This window comes from Abramis brama (assembly GCF_963993115.1).
Source record: "Abramis brama genome assembly, chromosome: 6".
NCBI lineage: Eukaryota > Metazoa > Chordata > Actinopteri > Cypriniformes > Leuciscidae > Abramis > Abramis brama.
In genome coordinates this window covers 15,385,624-15,409,108 of record NC_139968.1, presented here as the reverse complement: position 1 = coordinate 15,409,108, position 23,485 = coordinate 15,385,624, and the positions used below count along the sequence as shown (strand labels likewise).

The following is a 23,485-nucleotide window of genomic DNA, read 5'->3' as shown; positions in this document are numbered from 1 at the left end:
TAGTCGAAAACACATCCAAGCGGATTGCTTTCATAGTGTAAACACTCATGTGGTCGAATGCGTTCGAACAGACACAAAAGACCGTCTACTGTCCGCATACTGACCTAAAGTGTAAACATTATGGGAAGCTCTCTAGCCAGACCGGATTTAAATTTTGTCGGCTGAAGACTCAAGATTCATTTGAAGATGAAAAACGCACCAAACCCAATATTCTCTCACCATTCCTGAATAATAACACACACTCACAGCTGTCGGCTGGTCCTGATCTCCATTTTTGTTTTGAAGATGAACAAAAGTCTTACTGGTTTGGAATGACATTAGTGTGAGTAAATGATGATAGAATTTGTATTTTGGGTGAACTAACCCTTTAAACTTTGAAATATATGTTATATATGAAATATAATGTTTAAATATATGTAACCAATACGGTGGTAGCATTTTTTACTTGAGTCTTATCATTCAAAATGGCCAAAATTCACAGAGTCAGAGTTCAGTCTGACTTCCTGTAAGTAGTGTGGGTTTGTTGTGTGAAGGACAGCAACAAAAGGGTTTTGAAATTCTTTAAGTCATTAAGCATTTCAAATGCTTAAAAATGTAATATCTTTAAAGTGTATGTTGTGCATAATTATGTTGGACATTTCAGAGTTGTTTTGCCTGTAGCTGAAGTTGGTACCGTTGTTCAAGTTGAAGTTTATTGCATCTCCAAAAAGATAATAGACATTAAATCTGTGCATTAAATCTTTTGCTCTTCTTAGCAGAAGTGTAAGCAGTGTGGTTTAGCTCAAATAAAGTGTTAATCTCATCATCAGTTCCTCTGAGTTGGTCACTTGACAGTAAATGACTCATAGTGTCATGTTGTTCTTGACAGGTGGTTTACCCTTGAGCAGAGTTCACATTTGCTTTAGACATATCGGCATTTTTTAACCTCAAACGGAAAAAGTGCAGTGCAGTCAGTGAGTGGGGTTTAACAGTTTGATAGAATAATTGTTGTTGTTTCTTCATGTAGACATATATATATATATATATATATATACACACATATATATATATGTATGAAGACTTCAGATGCAAAAGCCTCTAAATGCCATCTGAAATTTTCTTCTAGAATGATCATTTTTATCAAGCTTGTATGTTTATGTTCAGTTATTTCACTTTAATGGCAATGCAAATTACCTATTAATTGTCATTAAAGTGAAATTACTGAACATAAATATACGAGCTTGATAAAAATACTCATTTTAGAAGAAATATATATATATATATATATATATATATATATATATATATACATGCCAGAGTGAATTACAAAGGTTATGAAGAAGAAGGGTCAACACTGTAAATAGCTTTTAAAACTTATGAAATCCTTATCGTTGTGTTTCAATATACCATCGAAACATGAAAAAAATTATCTACAAATACTGAAGCAGCAAACTTTGCAAAACACAAAATGTATGTCACTGACAATACTTTCTAAATCTATGGTTGTAGACCTCAAGGCAGACTTAAATCTGATCTTTATACAAACACTCAATGAAGATCAGAGGTGAATATTTAACAACAGGTTTGACAGCTGCAGTTTATCTTCTGGACATTCAAACCAATATAAACTTTGGTTTGTGTGAAACTTTCATGCATTCAAACACTTGTCAAGTTCTCTGACAATAAATGCGTAGATATACAGTAGACAAAGCAGAGATACTGCAATTCTGCTGTTTCCATAAGAGTTTAAGACGACTGTGAGAACTGAGACACATAAATGTATGAAGGTACTGGCACTCGGTTTAAGGTTAAACCTCCACTCTAGACAAAGGTGAGAGACTCTGTTTGTCATTGGTTTTCAAGTGACCGTGGAACATATTTCTGGTTTTGCTTTAACACTTCAGTTGGGTTTAACCGCACTGTGTAGCCTGTGTAGTTACACTGGGTGGACTTGTGCTGAATATAAATTATTTTACAAATATATACAGTATACATATACATACAAGTATACATGTTGATATAAATATATATAATGGAGGTGTGACTCGTGCCAGGCCATTTAAAAAAAAATACTAGACTTGTTTTCAGTCAATTTATTGGTAGGTGCGCAAACATGCAAATCCTGAAGAATTTCACATCGATATGACTATATTAACTGAAGCTTGATAGAAAATGGACTGTTTACGAATTACATTTTCAACAGTTTTTGTAGCCAAGATTTATGTGCCCATTTATTACTCCATCAAATATTATATTCTTGACTTTAGCACATGATATTTTAAGAACATGTTATATAGTCAAAGACTATAACTGCTGTTTGCTTGCTGAATATTTTCCACTTCGGTGAACTGGAAGCGCAACAAGGAAAAAAAAAAAGATCGCATTCAGCTGCAATTGATATAAATGAATAAAAACAAAGAGGAACAATATTTTGTTGGGATAACAAAAAATGTTTTTTTTTATTATAATTAATTTAAATTAAAATCAGTATTTAAAACTTAGAGTAAAGACATTTAGCAATAAATATATATTAGTTAACTTACGTTACAGCTGGTTTGGGTCTTGAAGCTGATATATAACTTGTGTCTGCAGATCAGTGTGAATGTGTTTGTCCAACTTTTCTGTTTTTCCAGCAGCAAAAACTAAGAATGAAACAGTAAATTCAGATACAATATTTACTAACGTTTATATTATTATTTCTTAAATTGTAAAAAAATAAATGGACACACACACACACACCAAAGATCCAAAATAGTCAAATGTAGGCTAAACAAAATAATTAAAAACTTATGTCTACATGGGGAACAGCATTATATTGCTTTTTTTTGTTGCACTATTGTGTATTTAATTTGATCATTTTTAAAACAATAAGAGTAATATCTCACCGATCAGCACAATGAGCAGAAGCCCGTTCATCAGAGCAGATATGATGATAATAATCTGCCATTGTTTCTGTTTCTGATTAATAAACTCCAGCGCTGTATGATTGTGACACTCAGTTAGTTGAGTTGATTCTGTAATGAAAGTGTTCAGAGTTTGTTAATGTCAGTCTCCAGCTGGAACACAATGCAATTTTTATAAACCTTTAATATCTGTAACATATTAATCTATGTGTGGATGAACAAATGAGTGATAATTATGATTTTCATACACATTTAAAAAAACTGATGTAGTAACTAACAAGTAATGAATAACAAAACATTCACACTGTACATCAATAGAGGAGTAAATGAACTCACCGGTGAAGTGCAGTCTGGTGCTGTTGCTGAGTTTTGGAGGTGTGTGTGTTCATACAGTAATACACTCCTAATTCATCAGCAGTCACATTATTAATAACCAGACAATGTTTAAATATCACAGAATATTTCTTTCTGAATGCATTATTTGAGTAAAAAGGTGATATTGGTGTTGGGAATGACCGTAGAATCACTGTTGGAGGATCTGGTGTTTTCAGTAAAATCCAATAAACCTCATTTTCATCAAGATCACAGTTTATGGTCACATTTGATCCCAAATCAGTGAGTTGATCTGACACTGCAGCTCGACAACAGATTAATACATCTATAAGATAAAAACATGCATCTGTAGCCGGCGCGGTCTGCACTTCGCCGACTACTGCGTTGTGTTCTGGTGCACTGATGACAGGACACTGACTTTCCTCAAGGCACTTTATTCGACTCAACTGTTAAGTTTCAAAGAGAGCAAAAATGCAGAATTCGATCCTCGAATCAGAATCAGCCTCTCTCAATCACGTAGAATGCAGACTCAACATTTAATCACATTCAAAAATCAGAAAATAAAATACAAAAGAATAATTAAACATCACATTAGGCTCATATATATAATGTGTATGTGTCATATTGCATGTTAGATCTGTTCACCACTCTGGGCTTTTAGCTCTTACATTAATATTATGCAACATGAAATAAACTATCTTTTCAATAGTTAATACATACATACATACAGTAATATGCGCGAAGCAACACGTACATGCTTTACATCTGGGCTTTTCAGTGCCATTGAACATTAATCAATACAAGAAAACTTTTTAAATGAACACATTATATTCATAACCTGGTATTGGGAGTACATACCTGTTAAGTTTCAAAGAGAGCAAAAATGCAGAATTCGATCCTCGAATCAGAATCAGCCTAACATAAGAAAAAGGACAACTGAAACGTGGGCTGTGACACAAGAGGATAGAATGACGATCGCTAACATACAGCTAAACAAAACACGAGGGAGCTATGTTAGCAATTTCTCAAACTCTCAAAACAGCAAAATTACACATACAAGTTACCATGTGCACTGAAACTAAAGTTTTAACAGGTATATCTCAATTTTTACATTGCGCTGACACAAACACATACCTCTCTCAATCACGTAGAATGCAGACTGAGAAAAGAACGCGATTCTTCTTCTTCTTCTTTTTGATTTTTAACGGCGGCTTGCAACCAACTTAAATAGGTGCATTACCGCCACCTTCTGCTCCGGAGTGTGGAACAGAGTTTTACAATCTATTCACCAAACCCGTTTCTCTAATAAAATCGAAGAAAACTTTACTATTTATTTCACTTGCCCATTTTATTAAAACCTTAAAATTTATTTCCTGCTTTACCTTCTTTCTTAATTCTTCTATCATTTTTCCTCTTTCTTGCTCATATCTTCTACAATCAAGAAATACATGAGTTACTGTTTCTTCAACCTTACAGATTTCACATAACCCGTTTGGGTGTTTCCCTATTATTTTAAGTGTGCTATTTAAATTTGAGTGCCCTAATAATATTCTGCTGAAAATAATCTCTTCTTTCCTTGACTTACCTATACTCTTTATATTTTGATTTACCTTGTTTAATAAGCTGAAAAGGAATCTACCCTTTGTCCCATTGTTCCACTCTACTTGCCATTCTTCTATCAGTTTACTCCAGATTAACACCTTCATCTCTGATTTACTTAATGGAACTTGTAACTCTATTATATCTTTCTGTAAAGCTTGTTTTGCTAATATATCCACTTCTTCATTTCCCCTTATTCCTATGTGTGCTGGAAAAGAACGCGATTCAAAGAAGATTCAGTATATGACCTCACATCCAATAGAGGGCGCACATACACAAAAAAAAAATAACTCTCCCAATACCTATAAGCTACCATGACATAACTGAACAATACAGTATTTTGGTGAAATAAACTCACAAACAATAGAAAATATTTGTCATTCTTTGACCTGTTACACATCATTTCTATTACCTGATTAAAATCACAGTGAACCTTTAACATAAAGCCATTTATGGTTAAGCTCATGTTAATATATTCATAATATGTAATAAACTCACAGAAATGAAGCTGAAGGATCTTCATGTTTCTGCTTGAAACTGTTGAATCTGATGAAACCTGGTTGATGAAGTTAGTTCTACTGCAGCTCTGAACCAGACAGCAGAGGAATTCAAGTTTGCTCTGACCACATTGTACACTTTTTTTCAGCACCTACCAACCCAAATCATCAATACTTTATCAAGTTAAAAATGACAGTAAGATGTCAGTACGTCAGATGTCTCGCTGGTACGTTTTCAGTAAGGTCTAAAAATAGATTGAATGTCAGTTTTTTGTCAAAATTGGGTTTTCATTAAATTATTATTCTATAAGATCTTGTCTATCATCTCTGAATATATCTTGACAAAATTCACTAGTTTAGTGGAGAAAAATTGCGATTTATAGTGGCAAGCTGAAAAGATTGTCTTTCTCTTTAAGTGAAGAGCTATAGAGCTGGTAAGTCCCGCCCCTTCCGCTAACCCCACTGACTGGACCTCTAGGTTGAAAAATTGTCAATGCAAGTGAATGGGAGAAAATAATTATTTTCTGGTCCCGTTTGAATTGTGCCATGAATGTGAACATATGTTGTCTGTGAATTTTTTATATAATTTTTCGTGTAAAGAATGCTACAATTTAGCGGGTAGAAGTTTGATACTGTTAGACTTTGTGTGAGAGCACTTTGTGGACTACAAATCTTCGCTGCTTTCGACGCGTTTGAAACGTCAACACCACTCGCACACGGACACTAGCTCACGGATCCCGCTAAACTTGGCTGTGTCCCACCGCCTTCTTTCAGGGAGAGGACAAAATCGTTGAGGTTGGCGAAAACCACGGGTAAGTCAACTTTATGGGGTGACGTCACATAGGCGACATGTAGTCTTTCTCGTTATGTCTTTTCCACAACTGCTAGCTGAAGAATCATACCATATACTGTCAAACTCGTAACATGAAAAATTATATAAAAAATTCACAGACAACATATGTTCACATTCATGGCACAATTCAAACGGGACCAGAAAATAATTATTTTCTCCCATTCACTTGCATTGACGATTTTTCAACCTAGAGGTCCAGTGGGGTTTTACGGATGGGCGGGACTTACCAGCTCTATACGCAGTGATTCTCAACGTCTAGTGGGCCTCGGAGCGCCATCTGGTGGGCCTTGTAGGCAGTGGTAGACTACCCCCAAATTCATTTTTATTTATTTTTTAATTGACAAATCTTGTTATTTTCTAATTATCTGATTGTTCTTATGTATTTCTATGATCAAAAACTCAATTTAAGTAAATATGCATTATCTAAAAGCTAATTTATGTTTAAATATCACAATACCAATCACGTCACAACGTCAGATTGACCGTTTGTTCAATCAGATGCAGTAACATTACGTTACTGTAATATGGATCGTTTTCTGAAAAGAAAAGCAGATGTAGGAGTGCAAGCAAAAGCTTTGAAGTGTGTGAATGTATATATATATGTGTATATATGTATATGTATGTATGTGTAGGGGAGAGCGGGGCACAAAGTAACGCTTTTTGACTTTCTCAGTTTGTGTAAATCTACTTATGGTTCAGAGTATTTATTTTTTCCCACATTAATTTCCCACATGTCTTGTACAATTATGTGGTTTTGTTTTATTAATACAGTATATACTTTTTTCTTGATATACCCCGAAAGAATGGAAGTGAAATGTGACAACATGCCCCGGTGGGGTACATTGTAACATGTGTGGGGCACATTGTAACATAACATATGGCAGCTTAAAATGTTATCTGATCTAATAAAAAAAATATACAAAACAAACTAAAATATTTTCTAAATAAAATACAATTAAAAAACTGTTTCATATAAAATAATGGCAATTATTAATAATTAAATATAAACTAATTTTTGAGTTTTGACTACGAACACATGAAAACACAGCTATACAACATAGTTCAAAACAAATAAATAATTAGTAATTTCTGAACATTGACTCTCAGTCTTTATTCACCTTTTTCTCACGTTTTCTCAATAAAATTAATAAAAGTATAGAATATAATAGCATATTTCTAATAGGGGCACATTGTAACGCAGTGTTACAACATGCCCCCGCCTGCACAACTGGGATTTAAACCCTGCTAGTGTCTTCTGCTAGTTAGCGAAGCATTATATAACTATCTCAACTGTTAAATAACATCTTGGAGATTAAAATAATGTCAGATTTGTCTCATTTTAAATAAACACAAAAAATAGAGATGAAAAATTAACAAGTAAGAAATTTACTTTGCTATGGTTTAATAAATGTCTATGGATATCTTCCAAAAAAAAAAAAAATTTTGGCGGAATTTTTTTTTCTATATAGTGTTGATATGGCAACTAGTAAATACACAAAGTTTCGTCATCCAAGCATGTGCGGAAGTATTTAAAACAAGCGTGTTACAACTAACCCCGCGTTAGGTTGTGCCCCGCGCTCCCCAATATATGTCCAGGGCGGAGCAGGCTGTGCAGGCGGCCAGGGTGGACCAGGCAGTTCAGGGAACCATGGTGGCGCGGCCTCCATGGTCCTATCAAGGGTCCCACTGCCTCCCCCCAAAATTTTCTTGAGGGCAGCTATGGGGTTATGCTCAGGAACAGACACCGGCTCAGGAACAGGAACAGACACTGGCTCAGGAACAGGAACAGACACCGACTCAGGAACAGACAGCGTGGCGGCCATCTCTGCTGAGAGCTCAGGCGACGTGGCGGCGGCCATCTTTTCCGGAGACACTGGCTTGGCGGCGGCCATCTTGTCTGAGACGGAACAGGTGAATTGCTGGGTCCATGTTTGGTCTAGTATTCTGTTACGAATGATTCCACTGGAGGCAAGATGTAGCGAACCCAAGTGCAACTTTAATTATCAAACATAAAACAAAGGCTGAAAACTGGAAACTCAAAACAAGAACAAAAAACCTGGACAAGAAACATTCACAACTAGAAACATTCAGTACTAGACAAAGACACAGGGCAAACATGACGGCTTAAATACACAAGACTAACGACTAGACAGCAACTAGCGCTTCTTGTCCGGTGTGCAATCCCCTTAAGCCGAAGGCGCAGTTCGTTGAATGTAGAGAAATTTTGTCAGGCGCTAAAACCATCAAAGTTGCAGAGACATTTGAACTCAAAACACCCAGGCTGTGTTGGGAAGCCAAAAGAATATTGTTTTAAACAGTCATGTTAATATCGCTAATTGTATTTGATAAATTATACTTGCAGTAGGCTATGTAAATCGGGGTGAATGAACTTTGTTGAACATTTCTGCTAATGAATAGAGAGAATATTCCCCTCTTGTGTGTCTGATCTGTTGTTACAGGTATGTTAGCCTGTTATTGTTACTGAGTAAACCTGCTAAGTCTTTTTTATACAAGGACAGTTTTCATTTTCAGTTTTCAGATTAACAGCAGAGAATATCATTGTACTTTTTGAATTCTCTGTTATTCTGTTTTCATACTATCATATTTGGAAAGGTGGTCCTCATTTGTTTTTAAACAGTCATTGGTGGGCCATGAGTTGCAGAAGGTTGAGAACCCCTGCCGTTGAGGACCATGCTAAAATTTTCAGCGTCAGAAAGTTTCCCTTTTGATAGGCCGAGCGAATGGCCGGAGTGGAAACAAAGATTCATGCGCTACAGATCAGCCAGCAAACTATCTTTAGAGGACGGCGATGTGCAGGTCAGTGCTCTCATTTACTCCATGGGGAAGGATGCAGAGAATATATTCAAATCATTCACGTTCGACGACGATGATGACAGAGATAACTACGAAGTGGTGATTCAGAAGTTTGACGAGCACTTCATTTCCCGAAGAAATGTGATATACGAATATGTGCGCTTTCGTCAGCGCGATGAAGAGCCAGTGGAGGCGTTCGTAAGAGGACTGTATGAGCTCTCAGAACATTGTGATTTTGGCGAACTAAAAGACGAATATATCTGTGACAGGATTGTGATCGGTTTGAGAGACAAATCTCTGTCAGAAAAGCTGCAACTTCAAGGAACACCGACGCTCACTAGAGCAATTGAAATGGCACATAGCCACAAGCTCATTAAAAACCAAAATGCTGAGCAAAGTGAAAGTAATTTGGAGGAGTTTAAATTCTACCAACAAAATCGTGGCAGAGGAAGAAAAAAACAAAAAACAGAAAAGGACAAGGCTATAGAAATGAACAGAGTGACAGGAAGAAATGCACAAGATGTAACAAAACCCATAATCAGAATGTCGTAAGTGCAGAAAGATTGGCCATTTTGCTGTGGTCTGCCACACTAAGACAGTGCAAGAAGTGACATCTTAAGGATGTAGGGTGTCAGCTATGTTCCTAGGCGCAGTTCAAAGGGAGGATGCACCTATTCCACCATGGACTGTCGACATTTTCATGGATGGACAAATAATGAATTTCAAAATTGCAGACGCCACTGTAATGTCTGAGAAAAGCTACGAAAGTCTAAAGAACAAAATACCACTGAGCAAAACAAACGTCATACTGCACAGTCCTGGTGGCAAGCTGGAGTGTATGAGCCTACTGAGAACAAAATTAAGTGTGAAAAAAAAAAAAAAATGTATCTGATGAATGCTAATTTGGTGAGAGGAGCTCATGTTGGAAATCTGCTGGGATGCAGTACTGCATCGAGGCCTACATAGCTGGAGTTGAGGAGCACTTGCCGGCTTCATCTCAGAAGCTACAGCAGATAGCCGATGCTACGAGAAAAGGTAGGGATGTCTCGATACCAAAATTCCAGTAGTCGGTACCGATACCATTAAAATTGTACGGTTCTCTGTACCAATTTTGATACCACAGCAAAATCTTTTGGAACCATTTTTCTATTTTTTAATTCAATAGAATTAATTTGAATTTGAATTCAATTCAATGACTTTATTATTTATGATGGTAATCATAAGTAAATAATATGTATAAGCACTGGGGCCCGTTCTTCGTACGTTGCTAACTCAGTTAGCTGGATTTGATTGTTGACGATTTGGCATGATCTTGGATTGTTTGGTTCTTCGAAGCTCATCCTGGACTTGCTGTCATAGCAACAGGTGCGCAATCTTAAACCTGCTCGGGAGCAGGCTTATTTCATGTTAACAGGATTAGACTGTGGCTTTATAAGTGGAGCTGATACGGGAAGTCCAGCGCAGCGCGATAGTGCACTTTCTGGGATGTATATTTTTTCTTGTGACTCGTGAGATTGTCGTTTACATTATTAAATTGTTGGAAACGCACATTTATTTTCGACTTGTCGGAGTCGGGCTTTAACTACAGCACAAACTGTTTGCATTGCCCTAAGATTATTTGCGAGTGGCTTTTTCCTTTACACTATTGGAGATGCGGAGAACTTGATGGAAAGTGCTGTCTGTCGTGTCATTCGGAGTTTACCTGGCGCTTTTAGGTTTAAAAAACAGTTTAAGTTTTTTGTGGCATTTCCAAGCCACTGAAGACCCAATGTTGTAAAGCAGTTTTTTTTTTTTTAGGCTATCATAATTTTTTATCAAGATCATGCAATCATGACCATGCCGATTACAGTATGTGTCACTCAGGCTTCACTAACGTGATTGGTACCATAGACTATAGGTTAGACCATAGACTGCCATCAAGGCCTCAATTAAGGGGATTATGTGAACAGAAAGTGGGTTCACATTCACAATGTAAATGTGCATCCCAGTTACTATTGGGATTCTTAATATTCCAGATTAATAATATTATATCAAATAAAAAAAGGCAGTTGACAAATCTTTCATATCACAAATGTGAAAGCAAAATGGCCAGGATCTGTGCATGACTTAAGAATTTTCAGAGATTCACATTTATGCACATTATTTGAAAGTGGTAAGAAAAGTTCCACAATTAAATATCAAGCTCACTGTATTACATACACTTATGCTGATCCTAACAGAACTGCATTTTTTCATAGGTGATTATGACATGTTCCTGCCTGCAGACAGGTGTTTTTTGACCCCATTCCCTGACCCAAACCAGTTACAATGCAGCTCTAGCCAGGACAAGGGCACACAATGAAATTAACTTTGGCTAACTAAAGGGAAGATTTCAGTGTCTGATAAGTCTGAGGGTTGCACACCTGACAGGGCCTGTGACATTGTTGCATGTGCCATATTACACAACATTGCCAAAAAAAAAAAAAAAAAAACCCTTTCCATTAAATGTTTAATAAAAGACAAACATGCTTAGTTCCTTGAGTTTTATTTCAATTGTTCTTTGTAAAGAAAAGCCAGTGGTCTAGTGCCTTCAACAAGAGATATTAGACACATGCCTCATGCAACAAATAAAAAGGAAAAGTTGGCTATACACTGCCCACCTGTAGGCCTATGTCTCCTCTGTCTGTGCAGACTCTTCTGTAGGCCTTTCTGTAGATGTGGAATCCTGCAACTTATATTGCAGCCATAAAGCATACAAGTATAAATTAAGTAAAGTTATTTATGCACTTGCAGGTAGGCTAGTTCCTCCATATGACAGTTATCTGAGAGGGTTTATTCACTGTACAGTGCAATGGAAACAAATGGACATTACAAAGTCTTATACTTTCTTTCCTTTGGAAAGTCAGAAAATGTCCACTTACTGCACATATTTCAGCCACTTTCTTGGGAACAGATACAAGTGTTGGTGTATTATGTAAAAGTGCACAAAAGAGGAAAACACAATGTCATTACAATGAACTACACTGGGGAAAAATGTGATCAGTAACTCATGGCAAAATATTTTTACATTAACATAAGTTTATCAGTTTTCACTTTCACAAGTCAAAGCAATTCATCATTACCCAAGACTTAACAGTTGAAATGACTATACAGCCTTAATTTAATGCAGCAAAAATTATTTTACAGTGTAGGCTACTAAGATCTTTTCTTTTTTTTCAGCCTTTTTCTTGGTTGCTTTTATAAACAGACAACCATTTATTTAAAAGTGCCTTTTATAAAGGAGACTGTATAATATAACTAAAAATTACCATTATGTAGAATATTTTTGTACTTCACTTTTAAATGTTCCCATGTTCTAGTGGGGTGACTCTGACATTTGAGGTTTTGAGGTATGTAGGCAATTTAAAGTCCTGATGAAAAAACAATGTCCCCAAAAAGAGAAAAACGTATAAATCCACTGGTTCAAGGCCCCACAAAACACAGGTTATCCTCCAGCTGGGAAAAAGTCCCCAGAGTATAGTCCACCACAGAGCGTGCACATATGAAATGGCTCTAACGTCTAATACACCATGTCTCTCTTCCCAGAGATCATTTTGGGCAATTTACTCTGAGCTAGGTTAGCCAAAAAAAAACAAAAAAAAACATGGCCGCCCCCCTTTTCCTTTATCCCTCGGCTCATCCTAATAAGAGTCCTTAGAGCCCAACAAAAAAAGCACAGGCAAATGCTCAAAATCAACATACATGCAGATAGAAAAATAAACGATAAACATTTTGGCATGGCACATAACACATTGGCAAGTGAGCACCATGCTCACTTAAGTAAAAAAAACACACAATTTTTTTTTTTTTTTTGTGTGTGTGAATATGTATGTCTGTAATTTAATGTTAGCAATGCTTTGGCAATGTAAAGCTTTTTACCAGGCAAATAAAGCTACTTGAATCTTGAATCTATTAACATTATAATAATGTAAAAGAATAGACGTCTACAGCAAAACAAATGTAGCAATGAATTCACAAAGTTCAACTGAATTAAAACAAGCAACACATCCAAACCTACATGCAAATACTGTATGTTAATACACAAGGTTTGAAAAGCAAATTCATAGACTCTCTCTCTCTCTCTCTCTCTCTCTCTCATGTACAATAAACAAAACCACAAAACATACTTGCACTTGTTCAGTCTGTCAGGATAAAAACAAGAGAGATGCTGAGACGATCAAATGGAGTTTTTGGAAAATGATCTTAAATAATTATAAATAATCTGTATTCATATGTATTAATCATGTTGATAATAACAATGTTGATATTTGTAAATAAAATAAAAATATTATTTAGGGGTGTAACGATACGCGTATTCGTAGGCTATTGAACCGTTCGGTACGAGGCTTTCGGTTCGGTGTTCGGTACGCATTTTCAAACCGAACGGTTCGTTGGACCATTTTTCCTGCCGACCAAAATTTCGTTATTTCAAATGTAGGCGCGTTGCGCGTGCTTGCCTTTCACAACAACCATGCTGTTATCTTAAAAAGGCCAATATCACGCTAAGGTTGCCTTCAAGTAAGCAAAACGATGCTTTGAAAACATCTGTTTCGCTGGAAGGGCAAGGGGGTAGCAACAGGACAACAGTACAGAGACTGACAGGTCCGATGGAAGGGCTAACATTAATGTTATGAGAGTAAGTTATTAAAATACGGGATATTTTACAGGAAAATTTGTCCACATACTGGTCCCTGGTTTCCCTATTTAACGTATCCCGGTAAATTCCACATCCTTTTCGGGATTTTAACATCTTTTTTATTTCTTTTCTTTCTCCCAACTCTGCTTCTCCTCGTTCGACTTGCTGTATGCTTACATTCGCGAGGCCATCAACATGGCCGCCACGCCAAGTATGACGTCACAACGCCCAAGCCCTATTGCAGTGGATGGTTGTCGCGAATATGAGCGAACATGTTAGACGTGTTCCCGTGTTTCGCAGCCACTTTCCGTCCACATGTCTGACACAAAGGGAAACCGTCTTCGATCAGCAATCCCTCTGCATTAAATTGTCGGCAGCGTTCCTCCTTCCACCATGCTTCTTCTTCGTGTGAGGATTAGAGCGCGGCGGCGGCGCACACTGCGTGCACACAGTGCTTCTACATGTGGGGATTGTTTACATCAGAGTGCGCACGCGTGTTCTGCGCAGCATATACGCAGTGTTTAAGCAGTTGATGGAAAATACGCTAATGCGCGTTCTAAAAATATAAATTCAGATCTATTATTTTTCACGGTATTTTGAAGTGCCCGCGATAACAATATCGTGCATATTCATTACTGCGATTTATCGCATTACCGAATACCGGCACGTCTAATGCAATCGTTAGCCTATTTTTACAAAAACTGCATCTACGGGGCCATAACGTAAGATACAAGGTAATGGAGCCTTTTATACATTTACGTGTTTCTTTAGAAATAAATAATGGACAAATGGAGTCTTTAAACGCCTCAGATGTAAAGTTATTCGCTGTCAGAGTGACGCCAAAATGAATGTGAGTCAATGGAATGCTAACAGCAGGTGATGGTCTGCTAATCAATGGCAGTGCACGGGGAAGCTTCAATGTTTTCCGAAACATTGGCCCCCTGGGTTTATATGGTGGGAAAATAACAATTGCAGCCTCTTGAGGGCAGCAGAGGAAACATATTACATACTGCATTGTATTACCTTTATATATTTATTCATTTAAACTGCGTAATAATAATTGATGAACTAAATTGTACATGTGTGATCGATTAAGGGTATAATAATTACATAAATAATATCTAAATCATACAAATTTATTAATCTAAATAAGCATTACTAAAAGCCAGGCGATTTTGTCTTTAAAAATCATTTGCTATGTAGTGACCTTTAATTTGGAGTAGAAACAGGTGGAGTGACTTTTTCGCATCAGACATGTGTCACTTTGCTCACAGCTGATTGGTCCAAGTTCGGTTTGCAACCTCTTACCTGGAACATTATAACAACTTCAACTCTTCATAAAAGGTTGAATCATTATCACAAGGGGAGTTGCCTATTGTTCCCTTTTACTCTTTGTCAAACGTACTACACAAAAACAGCATGATTGCAAAGACATCAAAGACCCCAAACAACATTGTATTGAAAATAAAAAGGCAACTTAGACAATTGTAAAGCACACGCAAACATAACATAAATCTGTTGACTCTTTGTATAACACTCAAACAAAATAGTCCATATAGAGAAAGTTCAAGAGTCCATGCAAGCAAAATATAAATAACAAAGATAATACTCAACAGTCTTGTCTCTGTCCTTTTCTGCTTTGAGGTATGTAGGCAATTAAAGTCCTGATGAAAAAACAATGTCCCCCAAAAGAGAAAAAAGTATAAATCCACTGGTTCAAGGCCCCACAAAACACAGGTTATCCTCCAGCTGGGAAAAAGTCCCCAGAGTATAGTCCACCACAGAGCGTGCACATATGAAATGGCTCCAACGTCTAATACACTCTCTTCCCAGAGATCATTTTGGGCAATTTACTCTGAGCTAGGTTAGCCAAAAAAAACAAAAAAAAACATGGCCGCCCCCCTTTTCCTTTATCCCTCGGCTCACCCTAATAAGAGTCCTTAGAGCCCAACAAAAAAAGCACAGGCAAATGCTCAAAATCAACATACATACAGATAAAAAAACAAACGATAAACATTTTGGCATGGCACACACACACACACACACACACACACACACACACACACACACATATATATATATATATATATATATTAGTATACAATATGTTTTTTTGTGTGTGTGTTTTTTTTAACTTAAGTGAGCATCGTGTTGGGCTTTACTGTGGCAGTGTCACAACATAACCTGCCCCGGAACAGGTTAGCCATGCGTGAGTCACTATGGCGATGAACACTGCTAAAAGCCAAACCACTTTCATGGTGCCTAAAACCCAGGGTTGGCGCAAGCTAATCTGAAACATAACTGGCTAGCCACCTAAACCGGCTACATGGTAGAGGCCCCAGGTGACCATGACAAAAGAGGACAATACCATCAACACCGAATAACATTTACAAAACAAAACAAACCTTTTCTGTCTTATAATTTGAACATCTTTTTCTTTTTTTTATTGTGTGTGAATATGTATGTCTGTAATTTAATGTTAGCAATGCTTTGCCAATGTAAAGCTTTTTACCAGGCAAATAAAACCACTTGAATCTTGAATCTATTAACATTATAATAATGTAAAAGAATATACGTCTACAGCAAACCAAATGTACGTGTCGCAATGAATTCACAAAGTTCAACTGAATTAAAACAAGCAACACGCATCCAAACCTGCAAATGCTGTGTTAAACCACAAGGTTTGAAAAGCAAATTCATTAGACTGTGAAGTTTTTCTCTCTCTCTCTCTCCATCTCTCTCTCTCTCTCTCTCTCTCTCTCTCTCTCTCTCTCTCTCTCTCTCTCTCTCTCCAGAATGAGGATGTAAAATAAACAAAACCACAAAACATACTTGCCCAATCACATGCTTATCTAGTCCTGAGTTTCTCCTCCCATCAGACGTCAGAGAATATCAGCCTCAGTCTCTCAGAGCTTGTTCAGTCTGTCAGGATGAAAACAAGAGAGAAGAACTGTGAGGAAGATCTTTCTGGACTGAGACCAAATATGAAAAAGAAAACAGGTAATTTATTGTTGTAGAAGATTAATTAGTTAATTTGTTTTAAAAATATTAATTTTATCACAAAATTTAACACTGTTGTTAAAATTCTCTCTTTCATTTTTCTCTGTAGGTCAAAATGAGGATGTTGCTGGAAATTCAGCGTTCTTGTCCTGCTCTTACAGAGATAATAAACTTAAGTCAAGGCACGAGTGTGTATTAAAGACTCAGTGACAGCAGGAATATATGAGACATCATTCAGAGAAATGTTTCAGTTGAGGATCAGGATCCAGAACACAGTGTTTTCTCAGAGGAGTTTAAGAAAGAAGCTTCACTCAGATACTCATGTAAGTCTGAGAACATTTACTCATTTACTGCTGTTCATTTCACTAATACTGGATCAAACGTCACATCAGACAGAAGGACGAGTACAGCATCCTGCTGAAAAGACCAGCTTATTTTTAGTATTATACGTCAAACTTGATGATTTTTCAGTGAAACTAGCACAATATTTTGTCTAACTTTTGTCTAGCTTTTTGTCATGTTATTTATTGATGAATTAAAGTGCAGAAAGACAGATGATTAGAGATGTACTTGGCCCTCTTTTATTTTTGTTATATGTAAATGATATCCAAGAGGTGTGTGAGTGTAATATGTTTTTATACGCAGATGATGATGCTTTAGTTGCAGATAAGGAGACAAATAGAATACATGAGAATTTATAGATGAAGAGCTTGTTAAGGTGAAGGACTGGCTCTCTGAAAATAAGCTTTTATTACATCTGGGTAAAACAGAATCTATTCTCTTTGGGTCTAAAGTACCCAAAAGTAGTTTTAGGAAATCATTATTTTACTCATGTGGATAATGGACACTTTCAGCAGATTGGATGGTTACCTAATGAAAGACGGTTAGCATTCCTGCAACTAAAAATGATACAACAAAATAATTAATAATTGGGCCCCAGTGTATTTTAACTCCTATTTCTCTCGGGTTAATGTAAGACATGGACATTTTACTAGACAAAGTATAATGGATCTGAATCTATGTAAGTGTAAGACTTTGTATTGACATTTGAATTGACGTGCGCAGGAGTGGAATAAGTGAACATTGGACAGTAGTCTAAGGTTTTAATGGATAATGTTGGTTTTAAGAGTGAAGAGATTGTTTTTAGATAGGATGGCTTTATAAATTTGGATATATGTGTATTTTGTGTTTTTGTTTTTTTGTGTGTGCATGGTTTGTCATGAAAATGTCTCGTAAAAAATAAAATAATAATAATAAAAAATCAAGGACCACAATGGAAATAAGTTAATGCAACTTTATTGTGTTATTCTTGACAAAGAAGTTGTAATAATGTTGTATTGCTACTTTTATGAAACTCAAACTCAACGAATATCTGCGTGTGTCTGGTCAGTTCACGTGATTTCTGTTGACGTCACTTACGTCTGATGTCATGACGTAGAACGCATGGAGTGCGGAAGCTGAAGAGCTACGATACTTTCTGTTGTAAACATTACTATTTCCCCCTAATTTCAAAAGTATTTTCATGCATTATACTCAAATTTAATATATATTGATAATATTGGCCCACCATGATGATCAGGTATGTTTGCTGAATGCAGAATGAAACGATATTTGCACACACATGCACTTCTCAGCAGTGAGGCCTGATGTAACGTTAGCTTGTTGATCCTGCTGTGTTTTGGTTGTTAAATGCTTTATTTGAACTCAAATTAAATAGGAAATCGTTTAAGTGTTGTTAAAACATTGAATTGGTTAATCAATGAATATAAAGATTATATGCATGGTGTGCATTAAGTGGTGTGATGGATTTTCTTTATTAATAAAATAATAAACTATATCAAACTAATCATAACTCTAACATCTAACATTTGAACAAAATGTACTCAAACCAATCTCTTGGTTCACTTTAAGTGTGTGTGTGTATAAATAACAAATAGAGGAAATGAAACTTTACAGATGACTAGGTTTGAAACAACAGAATTTGCTCTTACCTAGTACAGAAGGGTTTGTCTATGAAGAACCAATCAAATGATATAATGTTTCATGTCATTTTCGCCCATTCTCCTATCCTATAAAACCTGATGTATTATTCTATGTGGGTGGGATTCTCAATGGAATTTGTTTGAGATCCTCCGGCCTTGCTTCTTCTTGGGAGAGATTCTTTGAGAAATGCTTGTGAGAAATAGAGAAAAATCTACCACAGTGGTTAGCAGTTAGCATTAGCTGTTTGAACTGGTGTGCTGGGAGTTTTAGTTGATAGTGGTTTGATTTGTAGTGAATTCAAGGTTTTACCAATAGGGTCAGAAGAGTAAAGTTGCCCATTTAAAAACATTTACTGACAGTTTGTAACATATTTAGAGATGACATCAGTGATCAGTAATGAAACTCAGTATGGTAGGGACACCCTATCCTATCTTACCATCTTACCTTTATTATGTGTGTTATGTGGGAATCAAACTCATGACTTTAGTGTTTGTACCGTACTATTCAAGTTGAACCAAAGGAAGTTAAATTAACTTGTGTTTTCTGTTTCTGCAGTTGTGGCTTCATCTGTGTGTTTGCGGTGCTGATAAACAAAGGTAAGCACTTAAACAAACTACATTTGAAAGATAAATTAATGCTACTGACTGTTAAAGTTACAGTTACAATTGACGATCTGCACAGAATGTTATAAGAACTTCTGCAATATTATAATCCAGCTGGAAAACTTCCTGTGAAATGTCTTTTGCTGGTGTGTCGGTATCTTCAATGTCCTGATGTAGTTTTAACAGCATCAATAGTGTAATACTTAGTTTATAATCAGATTATAGTCACTTAATTAGTCAGGCCTAGCATTAATTTAGTTATTCAAACGCAAGACAACATAAAAAGACGTGTTCCTCCTCAGCAGAATTCAATTCAACCATCAGTTTTTATGAGACTTTGTCCTGAGTACGTCATACTTCACCATTACAGTTTATTTTTAAACCTAGTGATTTTTATCGTGTTTAATATTAATTCAAAAGTGAAACTTGAAAAAATATTACAGGAAATGGTTAATTTGACCAAATAAACGCTCCTCTGCCCTCATCTCCTGTTATAGTGGTTATTAATGTCTTTTTATTATTAAATAAAAGTGTTTTCTATCTTACAACATTTGGTTTTACAAATGGGGACAATCTCAGAAGGATGAACAAACGTTTCAAATGAAACATTTGAACTACTGGAAAAATGTTGCGTGTGTGTGTCCAATTACACACACTGTGTTTCTTGTTCCAATGTTCCCATTAGATTCAAGTCTTTATTGCAATCAACACAACTGTTTGCAAAAGTGTGATAACTGTATTAAAAATATAAAACAACATTAAAAAGTCAACCATTGATGGTTTTGTGTTGAAGAACAGAATGATAACTAACAGTTCACTGGAATAACCAAAGCTGGCTTATTGAAAACCAGGAAATAACTGTGAATATGGTCAATAACAGTTTGTGTTGTTTCAGTGTCTCTGCAGGAAACAGTAGAGGCTGTTATTGGTGGTTCTGTTCTCCTGCCGTGTTCTTCCACTGAACATGATCTTAAACTTCAAGACATTAATGTACACTGGAGACACAATGGCAAGTTTGTGTATGATATAGTCAAGGGTGAAGATACAGTATCAGAACAAGATCATCAGTACAAGAACAGAGCCAAAACTTTTCCTGAGGAGTATGAGAGAGGAAACTTCTCCATCAAACTCACAGATCTCACTCACACTGATGCAGGAAAATACACCTGCTTCATCACACACTCATCTGAACATCATACTGTACAGCTGATCATCAACGGTGTGTGAAACTACTGGAATTGTGCATAACATTTTTAATATAATAAAAGTTGTTTGCTTTAAAATCTAATGCAAGAAGTTGATCCCTTTTTTGATGTTCATTAGTGATGTTTCAGTCTGAATGTTTCTGTATATAAATTATAGTTGGATCTGTTATCTTTATCACTGTGAGGTAAAGTTTCCTGTTATACTTTTTGTTGCAGAATCAACAGCAATAAGATCCATATCGACTGAACGAGAAAACCAAGGAGAAACAGAACCAGACAGTGTGGAAACATCATCGCCTTGGCTCTGGGTTGGCATTGCATCTGTAGTTATAGTGATAGGTTTCATTGTAGCTTGGCAGATAAGAAAGAACTCAAGCAGTCGTAGGGCAGACAGACACGACATGAGTTCAGACACTCATGAGGTTGAACACATGAATCAGTAATAGCTGATAATAATGATAAAGCATTTGGTACATGACAAGTCAAAACAACAGCAGAATATAAGGTACCTGCTCATTAGATATTTTTTCTTAAATATCTGTCTTTCATTATTTATTTATTAATTTATTTTTAGGAGTGTGAGAGTTTAATGTCGCCTGTAACCTTGGGATCACAATGTAGGAACATTTCCTGCTCATAAGAAAAAAAAAACAATCATGTTTTGGTAGATCATAAATATAAGATAAAAAAGTTGAAATTCATAAAATGTTAATTATGACTATGAAATTATGACTTAAAAATTTAGATTATCACATGTATTAAAAGTAAAAATGGACAAATTTGATCAAAAGCGCTGCACCTCAAACCATCAGATTAATCTGTGCAGAAAAGCGAAGCGACTCGCAACTCTTGTATTTACCAGAACTTAATGTTCCTCCACAAGTATTTTATTCTGCAACTGCTAAAGGACCAAACGTTACATATTCTCGCCTTAATGACTATATTTATATTTTGTACCCTTAATGATTATCAGTTTTAAGTAAAGTGTTTTTACTTGCCATTGTATAAAGTATGCTATACATAACTTTGCCATAACTTTCCACTTTGTAAGTTACATTTAGTTTCTACAGTTTTCTGATGTAAAAGACACAGTTATATTCCTGCCTTATGCACTGCATTCTTATTAACAGAATGAGATCTTGAAAAGGTACATTTTTGGTTAAAAGACAAAGTGAGTCTGTCAATATGTTGCTGCCTTAAATTATGTAAACATTAATCTTGAAAACATTGCTTTATTTGCAGGAACTGTGAAGTGTTTAACATATTCTCAGGTATAAACAGAGGAAACAAGGAGCATAGATTCATTGTATTTGCATGATCTTATTATGATCAAGACCCAATAAATTGTTTTGATGAAATAATGCATCTGTCATTTGTTTGGATATTTCTAATCTTATACTTTTTACGAAAACCAAATGTTTTTCATTTACATGCACTGAAAAAAACTACTTGTAAGATTTACTTAATAAAATCCTCTTAACAATTTGCACAAGTATATTTTAAGTAAATTTTACTGCCATAATATCAAGTACAACTTACGTGTCATTATCAAGTAAAATCTACTTAGTATTGAACGTAACGCTCATGAAGAAATTAAGTAAAAATTACCTATTTACATTTCATTTAGAAGCTATATTTATTTAAAGTAATTAAGTAAAGTTTATTTATTGTTTTATAATTAGGAAGCTTGCTTTTATGAAATTATGAAGTAAATCTTACCATTTAATGAAGTAAATAAGTAGATTTTATTTAAGTTTTTTTGTTTTCATTTACTTAGTTTTATGAAATTATAATACTCCCTACAATTATGTAAACATTGCTAATTTCTAACATTTTACAATTAATTTTTTTACAAATAACAGCAATTAATTTCTAATTGCTAACATTTTCTCTATATTTTTCACAAATCACACAAAATACAATTAAACAGTTTATTTATTTTTCAGTCATCAAAAAATTCTTCATACAAAAATGGACATTCACAGTCATCTCTTGACACAGGTGCATTCAGTAAAACTTCAGAATTATACTGTAACCCTTGTTTTAAACATAAAAATGTATTTTTTAAAAATTCATGCAAAACATTCAACATTCAAAACAGCACTCTGAAATAGTGAACTTTAAAGAATACCATTACAACTTTAATGTATTAAATCATCAACAAATGAAAGTTTAAACAGTTCTATCATACCATAGCATTTAATACAACTTCATCTTCAATCTTTGAACTTTTGGGGAGAGTTTAAAGGACGAGTTTGGTATTTTACACATAAAGCCCTGTTTTCAGATCGTTTCTGATTAAATAGAACGGTTAAGATTGAAATTTGGACACATGCTTCTGGCCCGAGAATTTTCGGTTTCTGTGGTAGCAAAAAAAAAAAAAAAAACATTTCCGTTGGCGGAGTAATACCGTACCTCACAGCACATCCAATACAAGTCAATGGAGTTAGACAAAAACTATGATAAAACCTGTTGGAAAGCATATTTTACAGCAATTTTTGTGTGAGCACATCAGTGAACACCCCTGACCACTCGGTGAGTTTCACGTCTTTGTAAACAAAAGTTTAATGCGTTTTAGGAAGGATTGTTCCAGTGCACCTATGCATTCATCTTCGGAACACAAATTAAGATATTTTTGATTAAATCTGAGAGCTGGATCACTCCTCCATAGGCTTCTAAGACACTATAACTTGCTGGCCCAGAAAATGTATTAAAGACATCATTAATATAGTCCAAGTGACTACAGTGGCTCAATCTTAAGTTTATAAAGCGACGAGAATACTTTTTGTGCGCAAAAACAAACAAAAATAACGACTTTATTCCACTTTTCATTTCCTTCTCTCTGGGCCTCGGGTCTTTTCACGTAGTGTTTAAGCGCAGTGCGTCTGTGTTGTACGTCACACGTAGGCTCACTATTGGGCGACGCTGGTCATGTGTGTGATACGTGGTGACGAAAAAAGTATTCTTGACGCTTTATAAACTTAAGATTGAGCCACTGTAGTCACTTGGACTATATTAACGATGTCTTTAATACATTTTCTGGGCCAGCAAGTTATAGTGTCT

The 23,485-nt window shown here is 35.7% G+C and overlaps 1 protein-coding gene and 2 long non-coding RNA genes across 5 annotated transcripts; 1 reads left to right on the top strand and 2 right to left on the bottom strand.

Annotated features, from left to right (window-relative positions):
- Window positions 1–2,057: 2,057 nt before the first annotated feature.
- Window positions 2,058–3,098, bottom strand: LOC311085378. Its single transcript, XR_014606795.1, has 3 exons — window positions 2,865–3,098; window positions 2,523–2,621; window positions 2,058–2,327 (listed from the first exon to the last, which is right to left on the bottom strand). It is a non-coding gene; the product is annotated as an uncharacterized lncRNA (long non-coding RNA).
- A 535-nt stretch (window positions 3,099–3,633) lies between these two features.
- On the bottom strand, window positions 3,634–4,416 carry LOC311085377. Its single transcript, XR_014606794.1, has 2 exons — window positions 4,350–4,416; window positions 3,634–4,130 (listed from the first exon to the last, which is right to left on the bottom strand). It is a non-coding gene; the product is annotated as an uncharacterized lncRNA (long non-coding RNA).
- Window positions 4,417–5,950: 1,534 nt separating this feature from the next.
- LOC311085483 (uncharacterized protein) lies at window positions 5,951–23,072 on the top strand. 3 transcript variants are annotated; one of them, XM_084117992.1, is made up of 6 exons: window positions 5,951–6,123; window positions 16,428–16,632; window positions 16,742–18,211; window positions 19,171–19,211; window positions 20,113–20,436; window positions 20,639–23,072. In XM_084117992.1, the coding sequence occupies exons 3-6, from the start codon at window positions 18,201–18,203 to the stop codon at window positions 20,863–20,865; spliced, it is 603 nt and encodes a 200-aa protein (XP_083974118.1). In that variant the 5' UTR covers window positions 5,951–6,123; window positions 16,428–16,632; window positions 16,742–18,200; the 3' UTR covers window positions 20,866–23,072. The 3 variants fall into 3 exon arrangements, 1 of the variants encoding a protein (XP_083974118.1); XR_014606833.1 differs by lacking the exon at window positions 5,951–6,123 and having other exon boundaries at window positions 16,453–16,632; window positions 16,742–16,955; XR_014606834.1 differs by lacking the exon at window positions 5,951–6,123 and having other exon boundaries at window positions 16,453–16,632; window positions 16,742–16,955; window positions 19,171–20,436.
- Window positions 23,073–23,485: the final 413 nt, after the last annotated feature.